This window comes from Pelmatolapia mariae, linkage group LG8 (assembly GCF_036321145.2).
Source record: "Pelmatolapia mariae isolate MD_Pm_ZW linkage group LG8, Pm_UMD_F_2, whole genome shotgun sequence".
Lineage (NCBI taxonomy): Eukaryota > Metazoa > Chordata > Actinopteri > Cichliformes > Cichlidae > Pelmatolapia > Pelmatolapia mariae.
In genome coordinates, this window is record NC_086234.1 from 21,102,186 (window position 1) to 21,125,547 (window position 23,362).

The 23,362-nt window shown below is 42.3% G+C and overlaps 1 protein-coding gene across 1 annotated transcript in view; it reads right to left on the bottom strand.

The window, feature by feature from the left end:
- Nucleotides 1-1,566: 1,566 nt before the first annotated feature.
- The window catches only part of LOC134632991 (piggyBac transposable element-derived protein 4-like), a 74,008-nt gene continuing 52,212 nt past the window's right edge, over nucleotides 1,567-23,362 (bottom strand). The window contains exons 3-6 of the mRNA XM_063481865.1: nucleotides 14,502-14,692; nucleotides 13,298-13,568; nucleotides 3,661-3,760; nucleotides 1,567-1,841 (exon numbers count right to left, since the gene is read on the bottom strand). Of these exons, the coding sequence (XP_063337935.1) occupies nucleotides 1,567-1,841; nucleotides 3,661-3,760; nucleotides 13,298-13,568; nucleotides 14,502-14,692 (837 nt within the window). The remainder of the gene's footprint in view (nucleotides 1,842-3,660; nucleotides 3,761-13,297; nucleotides 13,569-14,501; nucleotides 14,693-23,362) is intronic.

A 23,362-nucleotide genomic window follows, 5' to 3' on the forward strand; every position in this document is an offset into this window, starting at 1 on the left:
TATGTTTTTATTTTGTATGCTGTATGCTTATTATTTTACCTGGTAGTAAACAGGTGTTTATAGGTTGTAGCTGCAGAAGCCTCCTATTGACCACTTTGCTTGTCAATTGGGCAACGCCGTTTGAATAGTATGTAACTTTCATTTGTTACGATCTTAGCATTACTTCTGTCATAATTGTCTCTTTGCTACTTTTATGATGCATTACGGGAAGTCTGGGCCTGAGTGGGTGGCTGATAGCTTTATAGTGGGGCTGCTCCTGCTTCTCTGGGCTACATTTACAGAAGTGCTGCTGATTTGCCTTTTTGCATCCACTTTTTGGGGTTTTTTTGTTGAAGTTTTTAAGCTTTGCCTTGTTGCCTTATTTGGCCCTCTTGTTTGCTTTGCCTGCAACGCTCTGGTTTTTAGAATAGCATTTGAGGTGTCTGTGTAATATATGAAAGACTGTTAATGTGCATTTCAATGCATTCATTTATTTATTTATGACAGTTGTATGTTTAACAATTCAGAATAGTACGATGACGTTATGTGCTCTAAACTGACGATTTAATTTATTTTGTTTGTATCATTTGGTTTTTGAATGTTTGATTTGTAGATCCTCATTTTTATGTTACACCACTGGGAGGAGGCCCATTGTCTAGCTGCAGATCACCAGTGTGTTTCTGCAGCAGGGTTAACCACAGCGGTGGATCTGGGTTTTGTTTTAGGTATGTTAAGAACTTGTGTTTCATTTATTCATAAGCAGATCGCCTAAAGTGGAGGTGACTGGGTGGTAGGAGCTTCTGTGTGCAGTGAATATTTATGCGCCCCTGGTTTGAGCTGCGCCATAGTGTGAGTGTTGCATGTATGAGTTAGTGATTTTCTGGACCTGTCCTCATCTGGCATCCCATTCATCTACTGGTAAACCACAGGTCTGAATTTTACAGTACATGAACGATTGATTCATCGGCTCTTTTATGAGACATTTGTTAATAGCTGTCAATAAATTGTTTGTTTTATCTTGAACCTCGTCTCTGTCTCATGCCTAATAGACCAAAGTGTCTTCTTGATAATTAGCATAGTTTCAAACTAAATATTGTCTGGGTGAAATTCCCAGGGTGGCGTTGTCGGCTTTTCCCTTTAATTGTAAAGAGCTTTTGAGCTTCCACTCGCTGCACTGCCATTTTCAGTGTGTGCGTGCAACATTATTGGTTATTTGGTCTTTTACTTATCATTCCCACCACTTTGTGCTGCCACAGTATTAAGAAAGCAAAAGGGGTTTTTTTTTGTTTGTTTGTGTGTTTAATTTCTTTTTGTGTTTTTTTTAACAGTAACACTTGAATTACAACAGCATGTAGCTGTTCAGTAAACTGGTTGTGTTTCTAAACAAAACGTAGACAGTTCTTCCTTTGAAATATGACCCCAAACTATAAATATGCAACCCTGATTCACACCAGTAAAATTCGAACTGAGTTGCTGAGTTTGTGCTGACCTTTGTGAGTGGCATTGAAGACCTACATCTGAAATCATAGTATTTACTGTCATTTTGTGCTTGTGCTCTATCAGACCTGTAAAATGGACAGAGGCAGTTCAACCCACCTGCTGAGACACGGCTACACCATAACGCATCTCATTGGCAAAGTGTTCACAGTTACTCTCTTTGAGGTTGTACTTCCGCACTTTGCCAACCGATGCAAGGGCATCCTTCACAATGTCCTTAGCTGGACGGGGTTTGTGCTTCACATCCAAACTGTTCTTGACTTGCCACTTGTCATTTCCAGCTACAGACTCCAGCTTCTCCTTCATCACACGGCCCTCCACAGTTTGGGAAGACACTGCCTTGGAGACTGGACTAAGGTCTGCAGCTTTAAGGTCAAAAATATCAAAGAGGAAAAAACTGGATCATTTGCAGACAGTTTATATACTAAAAATCCCATCAGATTTTTCTCTTTAACTAGTTTGTACTAAACAAGAAGCTACTGTCTGAAAACTGCATGCCAAATACAGGCTGTCAGATAAATTACATTTTCTTCCAGTCAGAGTAAGAATACAGTGGCTTGCAAACGTATTCGGCCCCATTGAACTTTTCCACATTTTGTCACATTACAGCCACAAACATGAATCTAATTTATTGGAATTCCATGTGAAAGACCAATACAAAGTGGTGTACACGTGAGAAGTGGAACGAAAATCATACATGATTCCAAACATTTTTTACAAATAAATAACTGCAAAGTGGGGTGTGCGTAATTATTCAGCCCCCTGAGTCAATACTTTGTAGAACCACCTTTTGCTGCAATTACAGCTCCCAGTCTTTTAGGGTATGTCTCTACCAGCTTTGCACATCTACAGACTGAAATCCTTGCCCATTCTCCTTTGTAAAACAGCTCCAGCTCAGTCAGATTAGATGGACAGCGTTTGTGAACAGCAGTTTTCAGATCTTGCCACAGATTCTCGATTGGATTTAGATCTGGACTTTGACTGGGCCGTTCTAACACATGGATATGTTTTGTTTTAAACCATTCCATTGTTGCCCTGGCTTTATGTTTAGGGTCGTTGTCCTGCTGGAAGGTGAACCTCCGCCCCAGTCTCAAGTCTTTTGCAGACTCCAAGAGGTTTTCTTCCAAGATTGCCCTGTATTTGGCTCCATCCATCTTCCCATCAACTCTGACCAGCTTCCCTGTCCCTGCTGAAGAGAAGCACCCCCAGAGCATGAATCTGCCACCACCATATTTGACAGTGGGGATGGTGTGTTCAGAGTGATGTGCAGTGTTAGTTTTCCGCCACACATAGCGTTTTGCATTTTGGCCAAAAAGTTCCATTTTGGTCTCATCTGACCAGAGCACCTTCTTCCACATGTTTGCTGTGTCCCCCACATGGCTTGTGGCAAACTGCAAACGGGACTTCTTATTGGTTTTCTGTTAACAATGGCTTTCTTCTTGCCACTCTTCCATAAAGGCCAACTTTGTGCAGTGCACGACTAATAGTTGTCCTATGGACAGATTCCCCCACCTGAGCTGTAGATCTCTGCAGCTCGTCCAGAGTCACCATGGGCCTCTTGGCTGCATTTCTGATCAGCGCTCTCCTTGTTCGGCCTGTGAGTTTAGGTGGACAGTCTTGTCTTGGTAGGTTTACAGTTGTGCCATACTCCTTCCATTTCTGAATGATCGCTTGAACAGTGCTCCGTGGGATGTTCAAGGCTTGGGAAATCTTTTTGTAGCCTAAGCCTGCTTTAAATTTCTCAATAACTTTATCCCTGACCTGTCTGGTGTGTTCTTTGGACTTCATGGTGTTGTTGCTCCCAATATTCTCTTAGACAACCTCTGAGGCCGTCACAGAGCAGCTGTATTTGTACTGACATTAGATTACACACAGGTACACACACACGCATCAGGCAATGTCTATGGGCAACTGACTGCACTCAGACCAAAGGGGGCTGAATAATTACGCACACCCCACTTTGCAGTTATTTATTTGTAAAAAATGTTTGGAATCATGTATGATTTTCGTTCCACTTCTCACGTGTACACCACTTTGTATTGGTCTTTCACGTGGAATTCCAATAAAATTGATTCATGTTTGTGGCTGTAATGTGACAAAATGTGGAAAAGTTCAATGGGGCCGAATACTTTTGCAAGCCACTGTATGGAGGAGTAAGGTGAGTCAGCTGTGTGAAAGACTTACCTGGCACTCCAAAGTGAACAACAAAGCCATCACCAACATACACAGCCCAGTGCGCATACAGGCCACGAGAGATCTCAATCAGGTCCCCGGGCTGTGGTTTCTTATCATCACAAGAAAGAAAAACTTCATCAATTGTTTTTTGGTAACTATTGCAGCACATTTGATGAGATGAGACTCTTCGACATAATCTAGATTAAACAGAAACGACATATTTAGTGAAATTTCCTAACCTGTACTGGTGGCATAACGGTGCTTTTCTCCTTGGACAACAGACAGATTTAATTTTCCTGATGACTCTCAGAACCTGCAAAACAAATACACAAAAATGTAAAGCAAATATAAATTTATAACTCTTTATCATCTCAAACCAAATGCAATAATGATTCCCTCTATAATGTCATTATATTTTTCTTTACCATGTGGTATTCACACATAATTTAGAAAATAATACACATATGCTTTGAGTGCTCAGAGTACAAAAGCACTATATAAAAAACAGTCCATTAAATTTACATTATTCTTTGTAATAATTAGGCATGTTGTGCTAAGGTGTAGATTACATCTTCAACAACAACTCAGTTCAGTGTTAAGGTCCATCCATCGTAATACATAAGCTCTGTAAAGCTTTCCTTTCTTAAAAGTTATGTTTAGTTTGTCATTTATAAATCATTCACGTGCTGTTGAAATATGCTGCATCATAAACAGGAGTTTTTCTAAAACAGGTAACTTTCATGAAAGTTTTCACAATCTACACACTTCAACCCACTAAAAGTGGTGAAACACCAAAGAGTATCATGGCATCATAGAACGAGTCTTCATTCTGACTTGCATCACAGTTTAGGTTACACAGATTCTTTAATGGGTTATTATTCTCTAATATATTAAAAAGTTATGAACCTATTGAGATCATGAACTGGAGCCATAGATGACTAAAATGAACCTGAAGATTCATGAGCTGCAAAAAATGTTTGACATGCAAATACTTCAAAACTATTCACAAAAACAAGTCCACAGAAGTGGAACAGGTTTTTTTTTACCAGCCAAACTGCATTGCTGGCACGCTACACATATGACAAACTGTACTATTATCTAAATAATGTTTTAGTATGAAGTAGGTAAAATGTAGAAGTCCAGAACTAAAAAATAAAAAGTGCTAATAAATTTTTAAAAAGTGCCTAAATACTGAACATGAATCTTTTGCTGTGCTTCATGTCTATAAACTGGACGACATTCCTAACTCTACCTTATCTGTCAGCGAGTAATCAAAACTGTCACCAAATCTGCATATTTCCCCTCCTCAACATCTCAGCTTTCATCTATGAATTTATTGCATCCTGATGACTGAAGTAAAATCCTGTCTTGGATTAATGCTGAGAGACTAAATGGCTCCAAAAAATGTAAATCTTTATTGAAGGTTCCCACTGGCAGCAGAGATTTGCATGAGCTGAAGCGCTATGAAGAGGAAGTTCTTGCTGTCAGCAGCTGGTGTAACTCACCTGCAGATCACATAACTTTGTTAGCAGTGTTCCCTCTAATTTTTCATGTGTCTGAGCGAACACACAAACTCCCTGAGCGGTCCCTTGGACCACTGTGAGCGACAGCAGACGTGTGCACTGTGGTCACGCCAGCATCGAATCCATCCAAGTTACATGGTTTATTAAAATAATCAAATTACAGCATTTATGTTAGACTACTTTTAATTAACTGCTTTAGCCCACTTACAATGAAATTTTTTAAAAATCTTGTTCATGACCTGTGTAGTATGTTAACACTATTGGAAGTAAAAAATAACTTGAACTCCAATTTTGAAAACACAACTTTCTGTCGGGTCTACACTTAGATCTAGCTGACTCATGAGACTTATTCCTGTGAAGGAAGAAAGCGAGGCAACAGCGATCAGTCTATTTTACTTGCGCAAGGGAGGTCCCGGTCGGTGTGCACGTGTATGTATGTGTCTGTGCGAGAATGTGTGTGTGTGTGTGTGTGTGTGTGTACTTGAGTGAGTGTGTGTCTCTCTGAGTGCGTGACTTCCTGATAACAACTGTTTTTAACAACATCCTCGGTCATAAAAAGGGTAATGTCCCCCACACCCTATATATGGCTCAATTCCTGTATTGGTTCGCCATGCACAACACAGGTGAGGCCATAAAGGGCAGGAAGTTTACTAAACAACAAAACAGAACCTTCACATGGGATGTGTCTGTAATAAAACACTACAGCGTCCCCCAAGATTTGACAGGCTGGGGAGGGGAACAAAGGAATGTCTTTGATCACACAGTTTGAAACAATGTAGAAATGGTAAGCATAAAAATGACAACATTTAACAATTCACTTTAACACTTTCTTTTATATTTATGTATATATATATATATATATATATATATATATATATATATATATATATATATATATATATATATATATATATATATATATATATATATATATATATATATATATATATAAAGCTCTGACTTGTATTATGAGTATGGGTCTGTGGTCTGGGAGAGTTCTCTAACTCTCTGTCTGCAAAATACAGTATATAATGACCAATGTTGGGGAGTTAATTATATAGTTACTTCTTCAAAAAAGTAACTGAGTTATGCAAACAACGAAGTTTTTTGCAGCTGTTTACCTAAAAATGCAGCCAAGGCGTTTTTTAAAATAAACATTTCAAACTATTTACAGAACAATCAGGTGTTTTGCATCAAATTTGATTCCACACAAATTATTTGTGCCACTCCAAAGAATAAACTAAACGTGGCAAATCTCTCACATCTCAAAACACCACCGTCACTCCTAAAACTTCCCCCCTTCCTAAACATCTAAATGTCATGTTGCCATATCATTTTTTGATTGGTCGACATGGTACATTTTTCCACCAATAGGAAAGGGTGGGGTTTTTTTGGTTTTGGTTTTGCTCACAGGCGGAGAGTGCTTTCGAGCGTTTCCCTTATGAAACGTCGTTTTTACCGTTTCTTCCTGCAGTAAATATAAACAACGATAGTATTGAGGAAGAAAACTAACATTGCATATATTTTTATCATAACTCTGGTTTTATGTGGCCTATCAACACGATTTAAAAACTGGTATAAAGTCCACAGTTTTTCCGTCAGTTGTTCCGTCTGTCCTGCTCACATCTCCAATGGTTGTACACGTTGTCATTAACGTGGCTTCACTCCACATCAGCCACGCCGCTTTGCTAGCTAAAACACCGGTGTCGGCACATAATGACGCTGTCATAGCCTGTCAACGACGTTGATTAGCTGTATATATACGAATATGAATCGCATTATTGGCTGGATTATGGGATAAGGTGGCATCGTTGTAATCCCATACGGGAGCAGCCAGTCACTTACTGACTGACACTGCAAAACAGAATTGTTAAAGTGCGCAGAGGCCGTGCCAGCAGTGCGCAATTGCGCACGCGCGCGGCTTAGAGGGAACATTGTTTGTTAGAATCATTTTAGTTTCCGTGTCAGAACATGTTTGTCTGACAATGCAAGCACATTCTTTATAATACATAAATAAAATCTATAAAAAGTTCTGAGACAAAGCTGCATATCAAGCTGCTACCTTACAGTTATTACTGCATCATGACTCAGAGATGGGCAGTAACGCGTTACTTGTAACGCGTTACTGTAATCCGATTACTTTTTTCAAGTAACAATTAAAGTAAGGGATTACTATTGCAAAAACGGTAATTAGCTTACCGTTACTTTCCCGTAGGAACGCTGCCTTACTGCGTTACTAAAACCGTGATTTTTTTTGCGAGAGTGTCTCATAACAGTGACGTAAGCGAGTGCCACGTTCGTGACAACAGCTGTGTGCAGATCAACAATGGATAATATATCCAGTGCGGGAGAGAGGATGAGCATGCAGCGTTTAAAGCGTGGAAGTGCTTACCTTATTTTGAGTATGATTCCATAAAAAGTGACAAAAACATTAGTGTCAGCTGCTCACTGCGTGGGAAGAAAACTTCTTTTTACAGCGAAAAAAAACCCTAAACTTCCAAGCAAGCACCGAGTGCGCTATGACCTAATGGGAAATTCACAGAGAAACTCGCAGATTCTTCAACTTACCCCTGCGGCACACCTGCACCTGTTACTTTTTTCAAGTAACTTGACCAACACTGCATCACGACACAAAGTGAAAGTATAGTTTAGTCATATACAGTAAATGGGTGTGGTTGTCTTTAACTGTCAGTGTACTTGCAGAAGCCTGTAGTGTAAAGATCACTATGAGGACTGATTTGTTACTGAGTGTGTTGGGCTGTAACTACAGCAACATACACAGTGTGTTTTAGACATACAATTATCTGTTTAACTCTGATGTGCTATACTTACTAACATCTCTAATTGTTAAACTTGTGCTTTTTATAAAAACTAAAACAAAACCTGCAAACACCACAAACACTTTCTCTAACAAAGATTCAGCTCGGCTGCTACAGGGTCATACAAAGGAAATCTTCAGTAACTCAAACAATAACTCAACACATCTGCCCAACAGAGACAAATCTAATATTAACAGTTTTATATAGTTGTTGTGTTTTCAAAGTCTGGACTGTCAGGACACCAAACACCCACTAACACACTGCATTGCACCGTCCACTGTTACACTGAGCCACTTTAACATAATCTGTTGTTTACTTTGCTGTTTTTATGATATTGAGTAAGATTTTTAATTCTGTTTATTTGTGCTGCTGAATTTGAGGTATTGTATTAAAATTATTGTTACTTGTTATTGTTATATACTTGAAAATGCTATTGTATTAGTTTTTATATCAAATTAGTTTTGACAAGTGTTTACTTCTTATTATCTCTTTATTCTTTCTTTCTAAAATCTGATGGAAATATTTGTTCCTATGCAATATATAAAAGTATGCGAAATTATATAATAAATTGTATAACAACTACCCTTTAACTTTGTTATAATTTGAAAGAAAGTTCGTATATGTGACTAATATTCCTGGTTTAAACACTAAAGGCATAAAATAATCCATTTAAGTTAAATGCTGATTATCTGAAATAAAACACAAAGTCGTTCCACTTCACTTTATACAATAATAACAGACTGCATTAACCACATTTTATGAATTAAGATCATTTGTTTGCTTACCTATTGAAGTATGATTTGTCCGCACACAGATGACTAAAGTGAAAGTAAAGATTCTTGAGTGGCTAAAAAGGGAGATGGGTGGGAAACAGAAAGTGTTTCAGGAAGTGGAACAGGTTTTCTTTAGCTTGCAGAAGAGCTTCCAGCCAAACTGCATTGCTGGCACGCTACACATATGACAAACTGTACTATTATCTAAATAATGTTTTAGTATGAAGTAGGTAAAATGTAGAAGTCCAGAACTAAAAAATAAAAAGTGCTAATAAATTTTTAAAAAGTGCCTAAACACTGAACATGAATCTTTTGCTGTGCTTCATGTCTATAAACTGGACGACATTCCTAACTCTACCTTATCTGTCAGCGAGTAATCAAAACTGTCACCAAATCTGCATATTTCCCCTCCTCAACATCTCAGCTTTCATCTATGAATTTATTGCGTCCTGATGACTGAAGTAAAATCCTGTCTTGGATTAATGCTGAGAGACTAAATGGCTCCAACAAATGTAAATCTTTATTGAAGGTTCCCACTGGCAGCAGAGATTTGCATGAGCTGAAGCGCTATGAAGAGGAAGTTCTTGCTGTCAGCAGCTGGTGTAACTCACCTGCAGATCTCATAACTTTGTTAGCAGTGTTCCCTCTAATTTTTCATGTGTCTGAGCGAACACACAAACTCCCTGAGCGGTCCCTTGGACCACTGTGAGCAACAGCAGACGTGTGCACTGTGGTCACACCAGCATCGAATCCATCCAAGTTACATGGTTTATTAAAATAATCAAATTACAGCATTTATGTTAGACTACTTTTAATTAACTGCTTTAGCCCACTTACAATGAAATTTTTTAAAAATCTTGTTCATGACCTGTGTAGTATGTTAACACTATTGGAAGTAAAAAATAACTTGAACTCCAATTTTGCTGTGCTTCATGGACGACATTCCTAACTCTACCTTATCTGTCAGCGAGTAATCAAAACTGTCACCAAATCTGCATCTTTCGCCTCCTCAACATCTCAGCTTTCATCTATGAATTTATCGCGTACTGATGACTGAAGCTTGTTTTGGGGTTTAAAAGCCACAGAGACCCGGTGTTTAGAAAAAATGCGTCTCAACTGCTCCGATACTCCTGACACATATGGGATCACTACAGGTTTTCGCTTGGGCAGCGGTTGTCCTTCTCTCCTGGATCGGCTGGAGCTTTCTTTAGGTGCCTTTCCAACTTTGACAAAAGTCCAGCTGGGATAACCACATTTACTCAGGGCCTTCTTGATGTGCCATTCTTCTGCCTAAAGCTGATCCTGCAGAAGGCTGATATTGCAGAAGTGGAAGCAGAGCAACTACGGACAAAAGTTTCGGCCTGTCTCAGCAATGCAAAGCCCCCAGCATCCAACATCACCATGGAGGAGAGGAAGGCACTCACTTCACTTAGTGATGACAACAACATTATCATCCTTCCGGCAGACAAGGGTAGGTGCACAGTATTGCTAAACCAGAAAGACTATCATGAGAAAATTTTGTCACTACTCAGTGATGAAAATACTTATGAGCCCCTGAAACGAGACCCAGGAAGTGGCTACAGGAAGAGGGTGATAGACTGTCTGAAGCAGTTAGAACAAGACAAGGCTATCGACCGGACCTCATACCACAGGCTGTACCCAGGGGAGTCTACACCAAGTCTGTATGGTTTACCAGAAATACATAAACAGGGTGCACCTTTAAGACCTATTGTCTGCATGATCAACTCGGTCACCTATAACATCTCCAAGTTTCTGGCTTCGATCCTCAACCCGCTGGTGGGCAGCTCTGAACACCACATCCAGAACACCCTGGATTTTGTTGAGAAGGTGAGAGATGTCATTATGGAGGCAGATGAAACCATGGTCTCGTACGACGTTACATCTCTCTTCACTTGCATCCCAGTCAAAGAAACGTTGGAGGTAGTCCGTAAGAGATTACAGGATGACACCAACCTCAGCAACAGGACCACTCTCAGCATCGACCAAGTGTGTTTGCTTTTGGAACTGTGTCTTCATTCCACCTACTTCACATACAAGGGTCAGTTCTACAGGCAGAAACATGGGTGTGCCATGAGCTCCCCAGTTTCACCCATCGTGGCCAATTTGTACATGGAAGAAGTGGAAAAGAGGGCTTTGCTATCCTACCCTGGAACACCACCAAGCCATTGGTTCAGATATGTGGATGACACCTGGGTGAAAATCAAATCTCAGGACATACCACAATTCACGGATCACATTAACTCGGTGGACCGACACATCAAATTCACCAGGGTGGATATGAAAAGTGGCAGGTTAGCCTTCTTAGACTGTGAGATTTCCATCAGTTATGGGGGACATCTAAAAGCTGACGTGTACCGTAAACCTACACATACGGATCAGTATCTAAGGTTTGACTCTCATCATCCACTGGAGCACAAACTGGGTGTCATCAGGACGCTACAACACAGAGCAAACACCATCCCCACTGACACAGCGGCCAGGGAGGCAGAAGAACAGCACATCAAGAAGGCCCTGAGTAAATGTGATTATCCCAGCTGGACTTTTGTCAAAGCTGGAAAGGCACCTAAAGAAAGCTCCAGCCGATCCAGGAGAGAAGGACAACCGCTGCCCAAGCGAAAACCTGTAGTGATCCCATACGTGTCAAGAGTATCGGAGCAGTTGAGACGCATTTTTTCTAAACACCGGGTCTCTGTGGCTTTTAAACCCCCAAACACGCTGCGCCAAAAACTGGTCCACCCCAAGGATCGGGTCCCCCAACACAAACAGAGTAACATAGTGTACGCTGTTAAGTGCCAGGAGTATTGCCAGGATTTATACATCGGGGAAACCAAACAACCTCTGGCGAAGCAGATGGCACAACACAGAAGAGCTACCTCGTCAGGCCAGGACTCTGCAGTCTATTTACACCTACAGGCCAGTGGACACTCTTTCAATGATGAGGATGTACACATCCTGGACAGGGAGGAACGCTGGTTTGAGCGCGGAGTCAAGGAGCCATTTATGTGAAAAGGGAAAGACCATCTCTGAATCGAGGAGGGGGCCTAAGGGTACATCTTTCACCATCTTACAATGCTGTGATTGCAGCCATTCCCCAACTCTCTGTGAATGGTACTCATGGCCATTGATCAGTGGGTTTTGATCAGTGGGTTTTGGTCAGTGGTTGTTGATCGATGGTCATGAGAATTAGCATAATTAAGATTAAGGAACTGACCTCACAGCCCATTGTTCCTTCAGTGGGCTGGTTTCAGTCATTATGCAAATGTACTGTTTATAAAATTGGGGAAAACTGCAGTCAGCTGAGACTGAAGAAGTCACCTGGATGAGTGACGAAACGTTTCTCCCACAAAACGTGATAGGTTCGTAGCATAAACCTATTCGCTGGAACGCTCAGGACAATTTGCTACACAGCAAAGAACAAGACACAAGTAGGCAACGTCTTTGTGTTACTCATGCATGAGGAGGCCTGTCTGGAGCCAAGTGTCGTTCCACCCACTTGACCACCGTCAGACTCTCAGCCAGGTTCCCCATAGCACTCCTTTTATTGTGGTTACATACATATGCATAAGGTCATTAACATATAACAGCTTACATAGGTATACATGTGAACAAAGAATACCCTGTGTGTGTGTGTGTGTGTGTGTGTGTGTGTGTGTGTGTGTGTGTGTGTGTGTGTGTGTGTGTGTGTGTGTGTGTGTGTGTCATAAAATGACTTCCTAACCCTGCTGGCCTGGAAGTCCAGCAGTTCATCTAAACAAAATGCACTTGGAGTAAAACAGACATAGATACGTTTATCCTACCATAAAACAATAAGACAAGGTACGACCTCTCCCATGCTCCCAGGATGTGGGTGTGAAAACCAGAACAGCCTGGAATGCACGCAAAGCCCTGTTACAGCCTACTGAAGATCCCACATCCTATCACTACACAATTGATTATATACCTCTAAGCATATATGGTTAAATATTTCTTATACAAATGACAATAATACAACATAACCCCAACATCACCACCCTGTATTGTCATTTTGTAAGGCTATATGGCATATATATATATCATCAGCTCTACACCACTTGTCAACATTTTCAGTGCAGGCTTCATTTCATACACACACATTAGCCTTAGGATCCATGTCACTCTGCTGCAACAGTATGTAGTTGGTAAAAGTATTAGCAATCATTTTATTCACCATCGATCTTACACATGGCAGGATGCAACCTGTAAACAAGCAAAACAACGCCACCAATGTAAGAATGGGAGTCAAAAACTTTAAGAACATATTCCACCATGGTCCAGATGTCAACCAGGCTATCCAGCCTTGGGACGCGTCTCCTCCAGATGTGTGGTCTGCCACATATCTCTGCAGAGCAGTTAAGTTCTGCAGTGCTTCATAGATGTCTCCTCCAGTCGTATATCCATCTGGGATAAATGTACAACATGTCTCTCCAATGAGCTTACACACTCCTCCTTGTGATGCCGTTATCAAGTCCAGGGTCAGCCTATTCTGCAGTACCATCGTTCTGATGGCCTTTTGCTCCTCCGCTAAGGCTGTCCCCAGAGTCTTAGTAAGATTAATGTGTCGCAGTAGGGCATACCGGTTGATCTCCACGTGATCCCGCACCTCTGCAACTCCAATGTTTGGGATCAGACTTTGGAAGAACTTAGCTCCTCCACTCCAAATGCGGAATTCCCGCGGCACTCCAGTGTCTACTGTCACTCCAAAAGAGTTTGGTGAGGCTATATCCACCTCACGCTTCCGTCGGTTGCTAGGGTGATGTTCAACTCTGTCCATGAAGAAGACATGATCCGATAACTTCACCAAGGCACATAATCCTCCCCATCCCTCAGGGAGTGATAGATAGGCTTTATGTCCACACATGAAATACCAATCAGCCAACACTCTTGTTCCTTTACTGCTCGGCGCTGTCCTCGCACAGCCTGTCCAATTCTGTCTCTTTGCTTCTACTGGTATTCTGTAAGTCAGGTCGAACTTGCATTCAGTCCTCCTCAATGTCAAACTCTCAGCACACTTCGCACTGATCAAGCATTTCATACACCTGCTCTCATTCTCTGGAGGGCAGTAGGTGTATATCTTTCCACATAAGCGAAGCGGCAGCTCTCCCACTGACAGTGTTCCATTGTTCATCACACACACCGGTAATTGAGCTGCATTCAGCTTGTTCAGCATTATTATGTCTGGCAGTGGGTCCGACACTTGAGGCCAGGCCAATAAGTCAGTTTGTCCAGAACAATTCATGTTCAGAAGTGGCGACTTACTCCAGGTGATGTTCAGAGGTGTACTATAGTTAGCCTTGGACCAGAGGACTCTGTAGCCAGGATGAGTTGCTAAGCCTAACAGACACCAACTTCTGTCCTCTGGTATGCTGTATGGCCACAGTCCAGATGTATATGCTGACAACGGCATATGAGCACACACATAGCAGTCCGTCCTATTGTTCAAGTGAGCAGTTGTATTCATAAACTGCCACCAAAAGTTTGTAGAATAGCCATGAGGGTATTGGGTGTGGTTTCCTTGGACATACAGAGTCTCCACTGCTGACCATGACGACATCAAAGCCATTACCCCCAGCAGGGTAGACAACACTTTTCCAGCCATCTGATGAGTACCTGTGGCTCAGTTGGTTTCTTCACCGGATTGAGACGAGGGGCCCTGGAGGCTTTCCCCCCCCTTTGTACCCGGTCTTCCTGCCACTTACTCCGAGCTGGCCTGGATGTGTGTCACCTTCTTGCAGTGGCTTTGGTGTATCCAGGAGGGTCGTTCTGCGATTTTCACAGCTGTTGGTGTTGTCAGCAGAGCCTGATATGGTCCGTCCCACCGTGGCTTCGACCAGCACTTCCTCTTTATGACCTTTATCAGCACCCAGTCCCCTGGCTTCAGGCGTTCTTCCTGTACAGAAACAGAATCATCTGGCAGATTATTTGCACTCATGACTTCTTTGCTTTTCAGCATTTTAATCATCCAGTCTGCTAGCGTGTTTTCTTCTTCCGCTTTATCATTATCGGTACAAAACACTGGAACTCTAAAGGGCCTGCCATATATTATTTCAAAAGGCGTTAGGCCATTGTCAGTTGGCGTGATTCTCATATACATTTTCACAAGCTCAATGCAGTCTACCCATGTCCTGCCTGTTTCCTCCATTGTTTTCCTGAGTCTCAGTTTTACTGTGCCATTAGTCCTTTCAACCAGCCCTGCACTTTGTGGGTGGTATGAGCAGTGGTTTTTCAGTGTTATCCCCAGATGTTGTGACATTTTCTCAATTACCTCATTCACAAAATGAGGACCATTGTCACTGTAAACAGTCTGGGGGATCCCATGCTCTGGGATCACATTTTTGCATATTGCCTTAGCCACTGAAATAGCATCCGCTTTCTTAGTGGGGACAATTTCAACCCACTTTGAGAACGGGCACACAATTACCAGGCAGTACCTGTAGGTATTACAGTTAGACAACTCAATGAAATCCATATGGATTACTTCAAATGGGTAGCTGGGTCTGGGAAACCTTCCTCTTCTAGGTCTAAGGTTCCCCTGAGCATTATGTTTACAACATATTAAACATGCTTTACAAAAATGTTTTGAATAAGCATTGAATCCCAATGTGAAGAACTGCTGTTCGACTGCTGCCACCATCCCGGCTGTGGAGACATGGCAGAGCCCATGGCTCAAAATTGCAGCAGTCCTATATAAGTTCTTAGGCAATATAGGTTTATCACAAAGATAATATACATCACCTCTCAGGCTTGCTCCTTTAGTGAGCCACAGCTGCTTCTCAGCTGGAGGTGAGTGTGACTGCATGTCTGCTAACACATCATGCGTAATGGGCATGGTTTGCTCCTGAGACGTCAAAATATGAACCCCGTGTGATCCAAGGGCCGCTTCCTTTGCAATTTTATCTGCAAAGGCATTGCCACGTGCAACAGGGTCAGTGCCACGTGTGTGTGCTGCACATTTACAAACTGCAACTTTACTGGGCAGTAAGACTGCTTTCAACAGGTCCTGTAAAAGTGTTGCATGCTCCACAGGTTTCCCTGTTGAGGTTGTCATGCCTCGTCTTGACCACTGAGCGGCAAAGAAATGAAGTGTGGCATAGGCATATTGACTGTCTGTATATATAGTCACTACCTGCCCCTCAGCTGCTTTGCAGGCTTCCGTCAGAGCCACTATCTCAGCCGCTTGGGCAGACATGGAATGCGATAACTGCCCAGCACAGATGACCTGCACATCATCCACAACAGCAAAGCCTGTTTTAGTCTTTCCCTCTGCCGTTTTAAAACTTGAACCATCAACAAACCAAACCTTGCCCTCAGTGAGTGGAACGTCCGTTAAATCACCTCTAGGTTTACACTGTTTTTCCACATCCTCACGACACACATGTGGTGTACCCTCTTCCTCTGTGGGTAATAGTGTAGAGGGATTTAAAGTTGTACACCGCTTAATAGTGATGTGTGGCTGGGAGAGCAACAATGACATTAAAGATAAGTGTCTTGCCGGTGACAAGAATGTCATTTTAGTCTGCAGCAATAAAACATCCACCTCATGTGGAACTAGCAGGGTCAAAGGGTGAAACAAAACAATTTCACCTGAACACTTTACGGCTTCAGCAGCTGCACACACAGATCGCACACAGTGAGGTAAGGCACAAGCCACTGAATCCAGCCTCTTAGAATAATAAGCTACTGGCTTCATTCTACCTCCACATTTTTGTGCTAACATGGATGTCATGAAATGCCCTTTACAATCAACAGTTTGAACAAAAGGCTTGTTATAATCTGGAAGCCCTAGAACTGATGCTCCTGTCAGCATCTGTTTCAGCATGCACAGAGCTTGCTCCCCCTCAGGGGTCCAACTCAAACTTTCTGACATAGCTAAAGGTTTACTGTACATCATATCTAGTAATGGTTGCGCAACTTCAGCATAATGGGGCATCCACGATCGACAGAAATTTAGCAAACCTAGAAATTGCATCATGTGTTTCTTTGTCTCTGGCCTAGGTGCTGCCAAAATAGCTGTTTTCCTCTCTGGATGTATACTCTTCCCTGCAGCACTAAGGAGATGCCCTAAAAATTTCACTTCTGTCTTTACCCACTGTAGCTTTGAAAGTGAGGCCTTGTTACCTGTTTCAGCTAAGTGAGTCAACAATGCCAATGATACGTTCCTACAGTTCTGCTCTGAATTGGATGCGATTAAAATGTCATCGACATATACCAACATCTGTGAATGTGATGGAACTACAAAATCAGACAGACAATTTGTAATATTCTGAGTGAAAATTGTAGGACTGTCACAAAAACCTTGCGGCAATCTGGTGTATGTGTATTTTTTGCCTAGATACGTGAAACCAAACCAACCTTGTGAATTCTCATGCACTGGTATGGAAAAGAAAGCATTACTTAAATCTACCACAGTGAAGTGTGTCTTGTCTGGTTTGAGCTGATTTAACAAAGTGTGGGGGTCAGGGACGCATGGAGCTATACTCTCCACTGCCTGATTTACAGCTCTTAAGTCTTGAATCATGCGCCACGACTGTGAATCAGCCTTTCTAACTGGGAAGATGGGTGTGTTACATACTGCCTGTGGAGCTTCAACTAATATCCCTGCTTTGATCATATCCTCTATCACTGGTTTAATGCCTTCCACTGCATCAGGCTTCAAGGGATATTGTTTCACTCTTGGCCTAAAAGACGTTTTGGGCTTTATTACTACTGGACTCGCTGTTGTCATTAACCCCACATCAGTCTTCCCAGTAGACCAGAGCTTCTCTGGGACCTGTTTAAGCTCCGGGTGATCTCTGACATCTACAACATATCATTCTGCTGTGTCATTCTCACCCCCCTCTAAGTGTATTTGTGGTGTAGTATGTGTCACCCATCCCAGTTTTTTACGAAAGATGTTGTGCTGCATGTCTGTCTCCCAACCCCCTCCAGCTTGCTGCCACATTCCAACACTCTCCCCCTGTCTCACCAAAAATGCTAAGTCTGTCCATTCAGCCATGCCACTCTTTGCCAATGAAATATGTGGTGTCTGCCCTGTAAAGAGTTGTTGTGCAGCTTCAGAAAGGATCACACTACATCCAGCCATGGTTTCACCATCAGTGTATATTGCTTTTATGGCGATTCTCTGTGGCCCTAATTTCAGCACTTTATCTGTGTAGGCCTCATCAGGCCCAGGCGTGATCTTAAATCTCAGTTTGACATGCAAGTCTTCTGGTGCCTGTGTGTCGTGGCTGGTTGTCAACATTTCCTCAGCTGCGGCTAACAGTTTACAGTTTATTTGATCAGGTCTGGAGGCCGACAGGTCAAGTGTCCAGTAATAATGCAAATCCCCACCTTCCTGATGAACCATTGTCTCAGCAGTTTCTCCTTTTCCTGCAGCTATCATCCCAATGGATGTTGGAATTATTGAAATTCCAAGTTTCATCATCATATCTCTTCCCAAGAGGTTCACCGGACAAGTTGGGCACATTACAACTGGACCCTGAGCTGCCTCTCCTGTGTTAGGATCTCTAATCCACACAGGTTTAGAGATTCTATGCTGATTTAACTGACCATTTGCAGACTTCACATAAATTGTGCCACTTGAAGGATCAACTCCTGACACACGATCTTTTAAAACAGTTTTATCTGCACCTGAATCACATAGAAATTGAACAGTTTTGCCTTGCACAGTCAACGTGCGAACTGGTTTTACTTCTTTCCCTGACAAATTTAACAATACTTCAGTTAAATCTAGAGTCTGAAACACAGGCTGTTGTAAATTCTGGGAAACTAAGGGATCATTTGTACATGTATGTGTGTTAGCAGTGTCAACAGGTGCTAGTCATTTATTATAGGATGGATTTTGTAAATACGGTCGTCTATACTCCTCAGGTTTGTTCTCGGGGCACTCTCTGGCGAAGTGGCCCCTCTCCCCGCATTGATAACACCTCTCATCTCTTCTACGGGTATCCCGGGGTCGCCATGGGCCTCTACCTCTCCTACTCCTGCCTCTATTTTGCTCTCTTCCAGCCTGTCCCTGAAAGAAAATTTCATCTGCTAAAAAGGCAGCGGCCTCTGAGCTTTGTGACTTCTTTTTATTTTTAATTTTAATAACTTCCTGTGCATGGCGGGCCCAATTCATGCATTCAACGGACCCATCAGTGTTCTGATTAATATTTTGTTTTCTGATGAAAGCAGAAATGCGTGGATGGAAGCCATTCATCAGAGCATGCTTCAACTGCTGCTGATATGGGCTGGCCTTCTCCGCACTCTCTACAAGGCCGCTATGCTCTTTAAAAACTTCCTCTAATCTCGCCCTAAACTCATGGACATCCTCTCCTTCTTTCTGCACACATTGGGCAATTTTGTTGTAATCTACAGAAGCTTTAAAGGTAGTTCTAAGACGCTCATAGACCCCATCAACTTGGCCTTTTAAATTGTCATGGCCATAGGGTAGGATGGTATTACCATCCCTCCCTGTGTAGGTGCCTCGCACCCGAGCCCAGTTATATGTGAGACACTTCCTAAAAGTGGCTTCTGTTTCCTGGCCGTTTAAGCGGTACGAGGAGCAGAGTTGCTTGTGTCGGGCGATAAATTCATCAACATTAGTCAACGGGTCTCCTAAACCTTTACATGCTTCTGCACATTCAGATTCAGTCCATGGCCTGTAAACACAAATAACACGGCTTGGGTCACCTGCAACACCAAAATGGGGATTCGCGACCTCCACCATGGGAAAGGTATCTAGGGCAGGGTAGACAGGCATACCAGCTGCATTCGCCTCATCCCTTTTAGTTTTGGATCTAGTGTTATAAGGGCTTAAATATTGTGCTGCGGCATCCCCAAACTCCTGTCGCACTCTCTCCTCCTCCTCTCTCTCTCTCCTTTCCTGCTCCTGCTTTTCTTCCTCCTCTCTGGCCTCTCTCTCCCTCTCTAATACTGCTCTACGCTGTTGGTCTCTTAACGTCAGCACCACTGAAGTAGACTGCACCGTCTCATCTTCAGGTTTCACAGCTAATGCCTGCAAAGCTGCTCTCTTCGCATTCACTGCCTCCTGTCTTTTCTGCGCCTGCTCTAACCACAGTTTTGCAGACGCCAGCTGTAACTCTCTCTCCTGTTTCAATTTCCCTTTTGCACAAGCTGCCTTTACTGTCAACTGGTCTATTAACATTTGACATTGTCCTACAACCAATTTACCTTCAAAACCATATTTCTTGCGCCAATGTCCTAAATACTTTGTGCTTCCAGGAGCGAATTTCATCATAAACTTCTCGTCACCCTCTGACGCACTCTTGGTTGCTTGGGAACCCATAATAACAACAACAGCTGACGTCACAGACCGCGTGTTCTGCTCCGCACCCACTCACACAAACACACTCACACAACAACACAAAATAGGCCTACTCCGGACTCACACCGGACCGCTCGGTACACCAACCCAGTTCTGGGACCCTAACCCCGTTCTGGGACACTAGCCCAGTCGCGCGATAAAGCCCAATGAAGGGACGCTCGGGACACAAACCCAGGGCGATTTTACCAAAACCTCTCTTTCGGGACCCTAACCCAATTGTGGGACACTAACCCAATCTTTCGCAAATATAGAGTCACTCTTTCAACTTACTTGGTGTTGCTCATTGCGTGTAGTGTCAGCCCCGTCAGACCCCGTCAATCGTCATCCATCGAGGAGAAAAACAGACGACTAATCCACCGGCCCGATGACGAATTCTCACGTCTCGGGTCTTTGTTGCAGGACCTCTATAAGTCCTGGCTGACGTCAGTCTTTCGGCGTGTCTCTTTTCCCCCCGGTGAATGTCGATTCCAAGGATCCGGCTCAAGAAGGACCAATTAATGATAGGTTCGTAGCATAAACCTATTCGCTGGAACGCTCAGGACAATTTGCTACACAGCAAAGAACAAGACACAAGTAGGCAACGTCTTTGTGTTACTCATGCATGAGGAGGCCTGTCTGGAGCCAAGTGTCGTTCCACCCACTTGACCACCGTCAGACTCTCAGCCAGGTTCCCCATAGCACTCCTTTTATTGTGGTTACATACATATGCATAAGGTCATTAACATATAACAGCTTACATAGGTATACATGTGAACAAAGAATACCCTGTGTGTGTGTGTGTGTGTGTGTGTGTGTGTGTGTGTGTGTGTGTGTGTGTGTCATAAAATGACTTCCTAACCCTGCTGGCCTGGAAGTCCAGCAGTTCATCTAAACAAAATGCACTTGGAGTAAAACAGACATAGATACGTTTATCCTACCATAAAACAATAAGACAAGGTACGACCTCTCCCATGCTCCCAGGATGTGGGTGTGAAAACCAGAACAGCCTGGAATGCACGCAAAGCCCTGTTACAGCCTACTGAAGATCCCACATCCTATCACTACACAATTGATTATATACCTCTAAGCATATATGGTTAAATATTTCTTATACAAATGACAATAATACAACATAACCCCAACAAAACGCTACGTCCAGATGAACAGAATCAACTTTTTGGAGATGAACATGATATGAATAATTTAATTCTGTAGCTCCTTCTATCGTGTGCTTTGGTACATGACCACAAACTGGGAATCTTTGAGGACCATATCAGATCTATCAACAAATCTGCATATTTCACCTCTTCAGCATCTCAACTGTCATCAGTGAATTTGTAAAGTGCTGCTGCCAGGATTCCCACACACATGAAATCCTGCAATCAGCCTCTGACTCCCAGTAAAATCTTCAAAAAAGACTCTTCTCCTCTGTCAAGAGATTTATTCTAAAAACATTTCTTCAGCTGAGAGTCTTATAGTAGAAACACACACACACACTGCAGTTGGTTACTTGCAAGCAAGGGCAGTCACAGAGCACTCGCACGAGAGCGAGAGCTCAGAGACTCGCACTCTGCCACTGCCCTGGTCTTTATTTATATACAAGAAGAGTAATACAACAGTGAATACATTTGTTCAGTGGAATGTTGATACGTGAGCATGTGCATGTGAGCATGTGAGTGTATGTGTGTGTGTGTGTGTGTGTGTTGTTTGTGGGAAGCGGCTCCTTTTCCTGGTAGGGAGTGAAACTGCTTGTTCAGCTCTTACTATCGCTGTGGGAACTGATAAAAGAGAACAGAACAAGTCTTATAGTGAACAACAGTCTAAGTCATCAAAAGCTTATTATGCAGTATTCTATCACATGTAAACTTATATCATTAAAAGCTTATACTGACTACTAAGTACAATTTTCCATTGACATCCTCTGATTCGAATCCCTTAAGCCAGAGGTCACTAACAGGCGGACTGCAGTCCAGATCCAGACCCACAAACTAGAACTAGAACCTAGAGCTAAGACAGAAGGTTATGAATTAACACCTGGCAGGGCATTAATTTAGTTGATTTGAATGCGAAGTACACTAACAAAGTCCAAATACTTCGTTACTGTACTTAAGTACAGTTTTCAGGTATTGGTACTTTACTTGAGTTGTTTTTTTTCCTGACTACTTCTTACTTTCTACTTCTAATAGGTCCAGCTGCTTATTTCAGAGGGAGAGAAAAGAACGAGCTAACTTCACTGACAGATGGAGAAAGATAAGAAAGAGGACAGGAGAGGAAGAAGAGAGCTTAGATTTAAAGGGAAGGATTGCTCATTTAAAGCTTACATGTAAGTTCTCATGTTTTTAAATCTCTTTCAACTTATGATGATACCCTGAAAGAGCCGTGCTGCCTGTTTTCCAGTGAGATATTTCAAAGTATGTATTTAAGTTGTGCATACATAACACTGACCATTTCTAAAGCCAGTAAAGCAGACTAAATGGTTTGGTGTTCAACTTTTAAGGTTGGTCATGTGGCCTAAGTGAGGAGGGTTTGAGAGGTCTACAGAGCATCATCCTCAGAAAACCACAGAATGTCAAACAAATCAAGAAGAGCGTTATCTGCAAGTGTTATCAGGAGCAGAAAAGATGAACTTTGATCATGCTTCACATGATGAGTTTTACAGTCACTCTGAATTTCCTGATGAAAGCCAGTAATAAATATGTGTAATATCTCAGTTTGTCTTCAAACTGGTATCCACTTCATACCTAGTAGGTGTCCTGCTTGGGACACAAATAGGTGGGCATGTTTCCATGTCTGTCACAGAGCAGTCATTGACAGTGCATTCCCAAGGCTCCATCACATCAGTGCAGGTACAAAGACAGCTGGCACATTTTTATTTAATGTCAGTCCTGGAGCTAAAAAACCACATCTGTTACACTGTTTGCAAACAGGCTGTATGGTAATACAGAACAGTAGACAGGTATGGAGACATTACACTTTCTTTTTCAACATCACAGGGAAATATTGTACTTTTTACTTCTTTGACACGTTCAGTTACTTTACAATATTTTTTTACAATATTGGTAATTGTTGGAATTGATATTTTTTATATTGTCATTTGTGCTAAAATATATAGATATATAATCATTGCCTTTATGTGTCCTAATATGGCTATCTTTATGAAGAAAAAGCCAGACAGTCAGAGGATTTATTTTCAACCTTCTAACATTTCCTTTATCTGCGTTTGTGCTGACAAAGACAGAGACATGACCTATT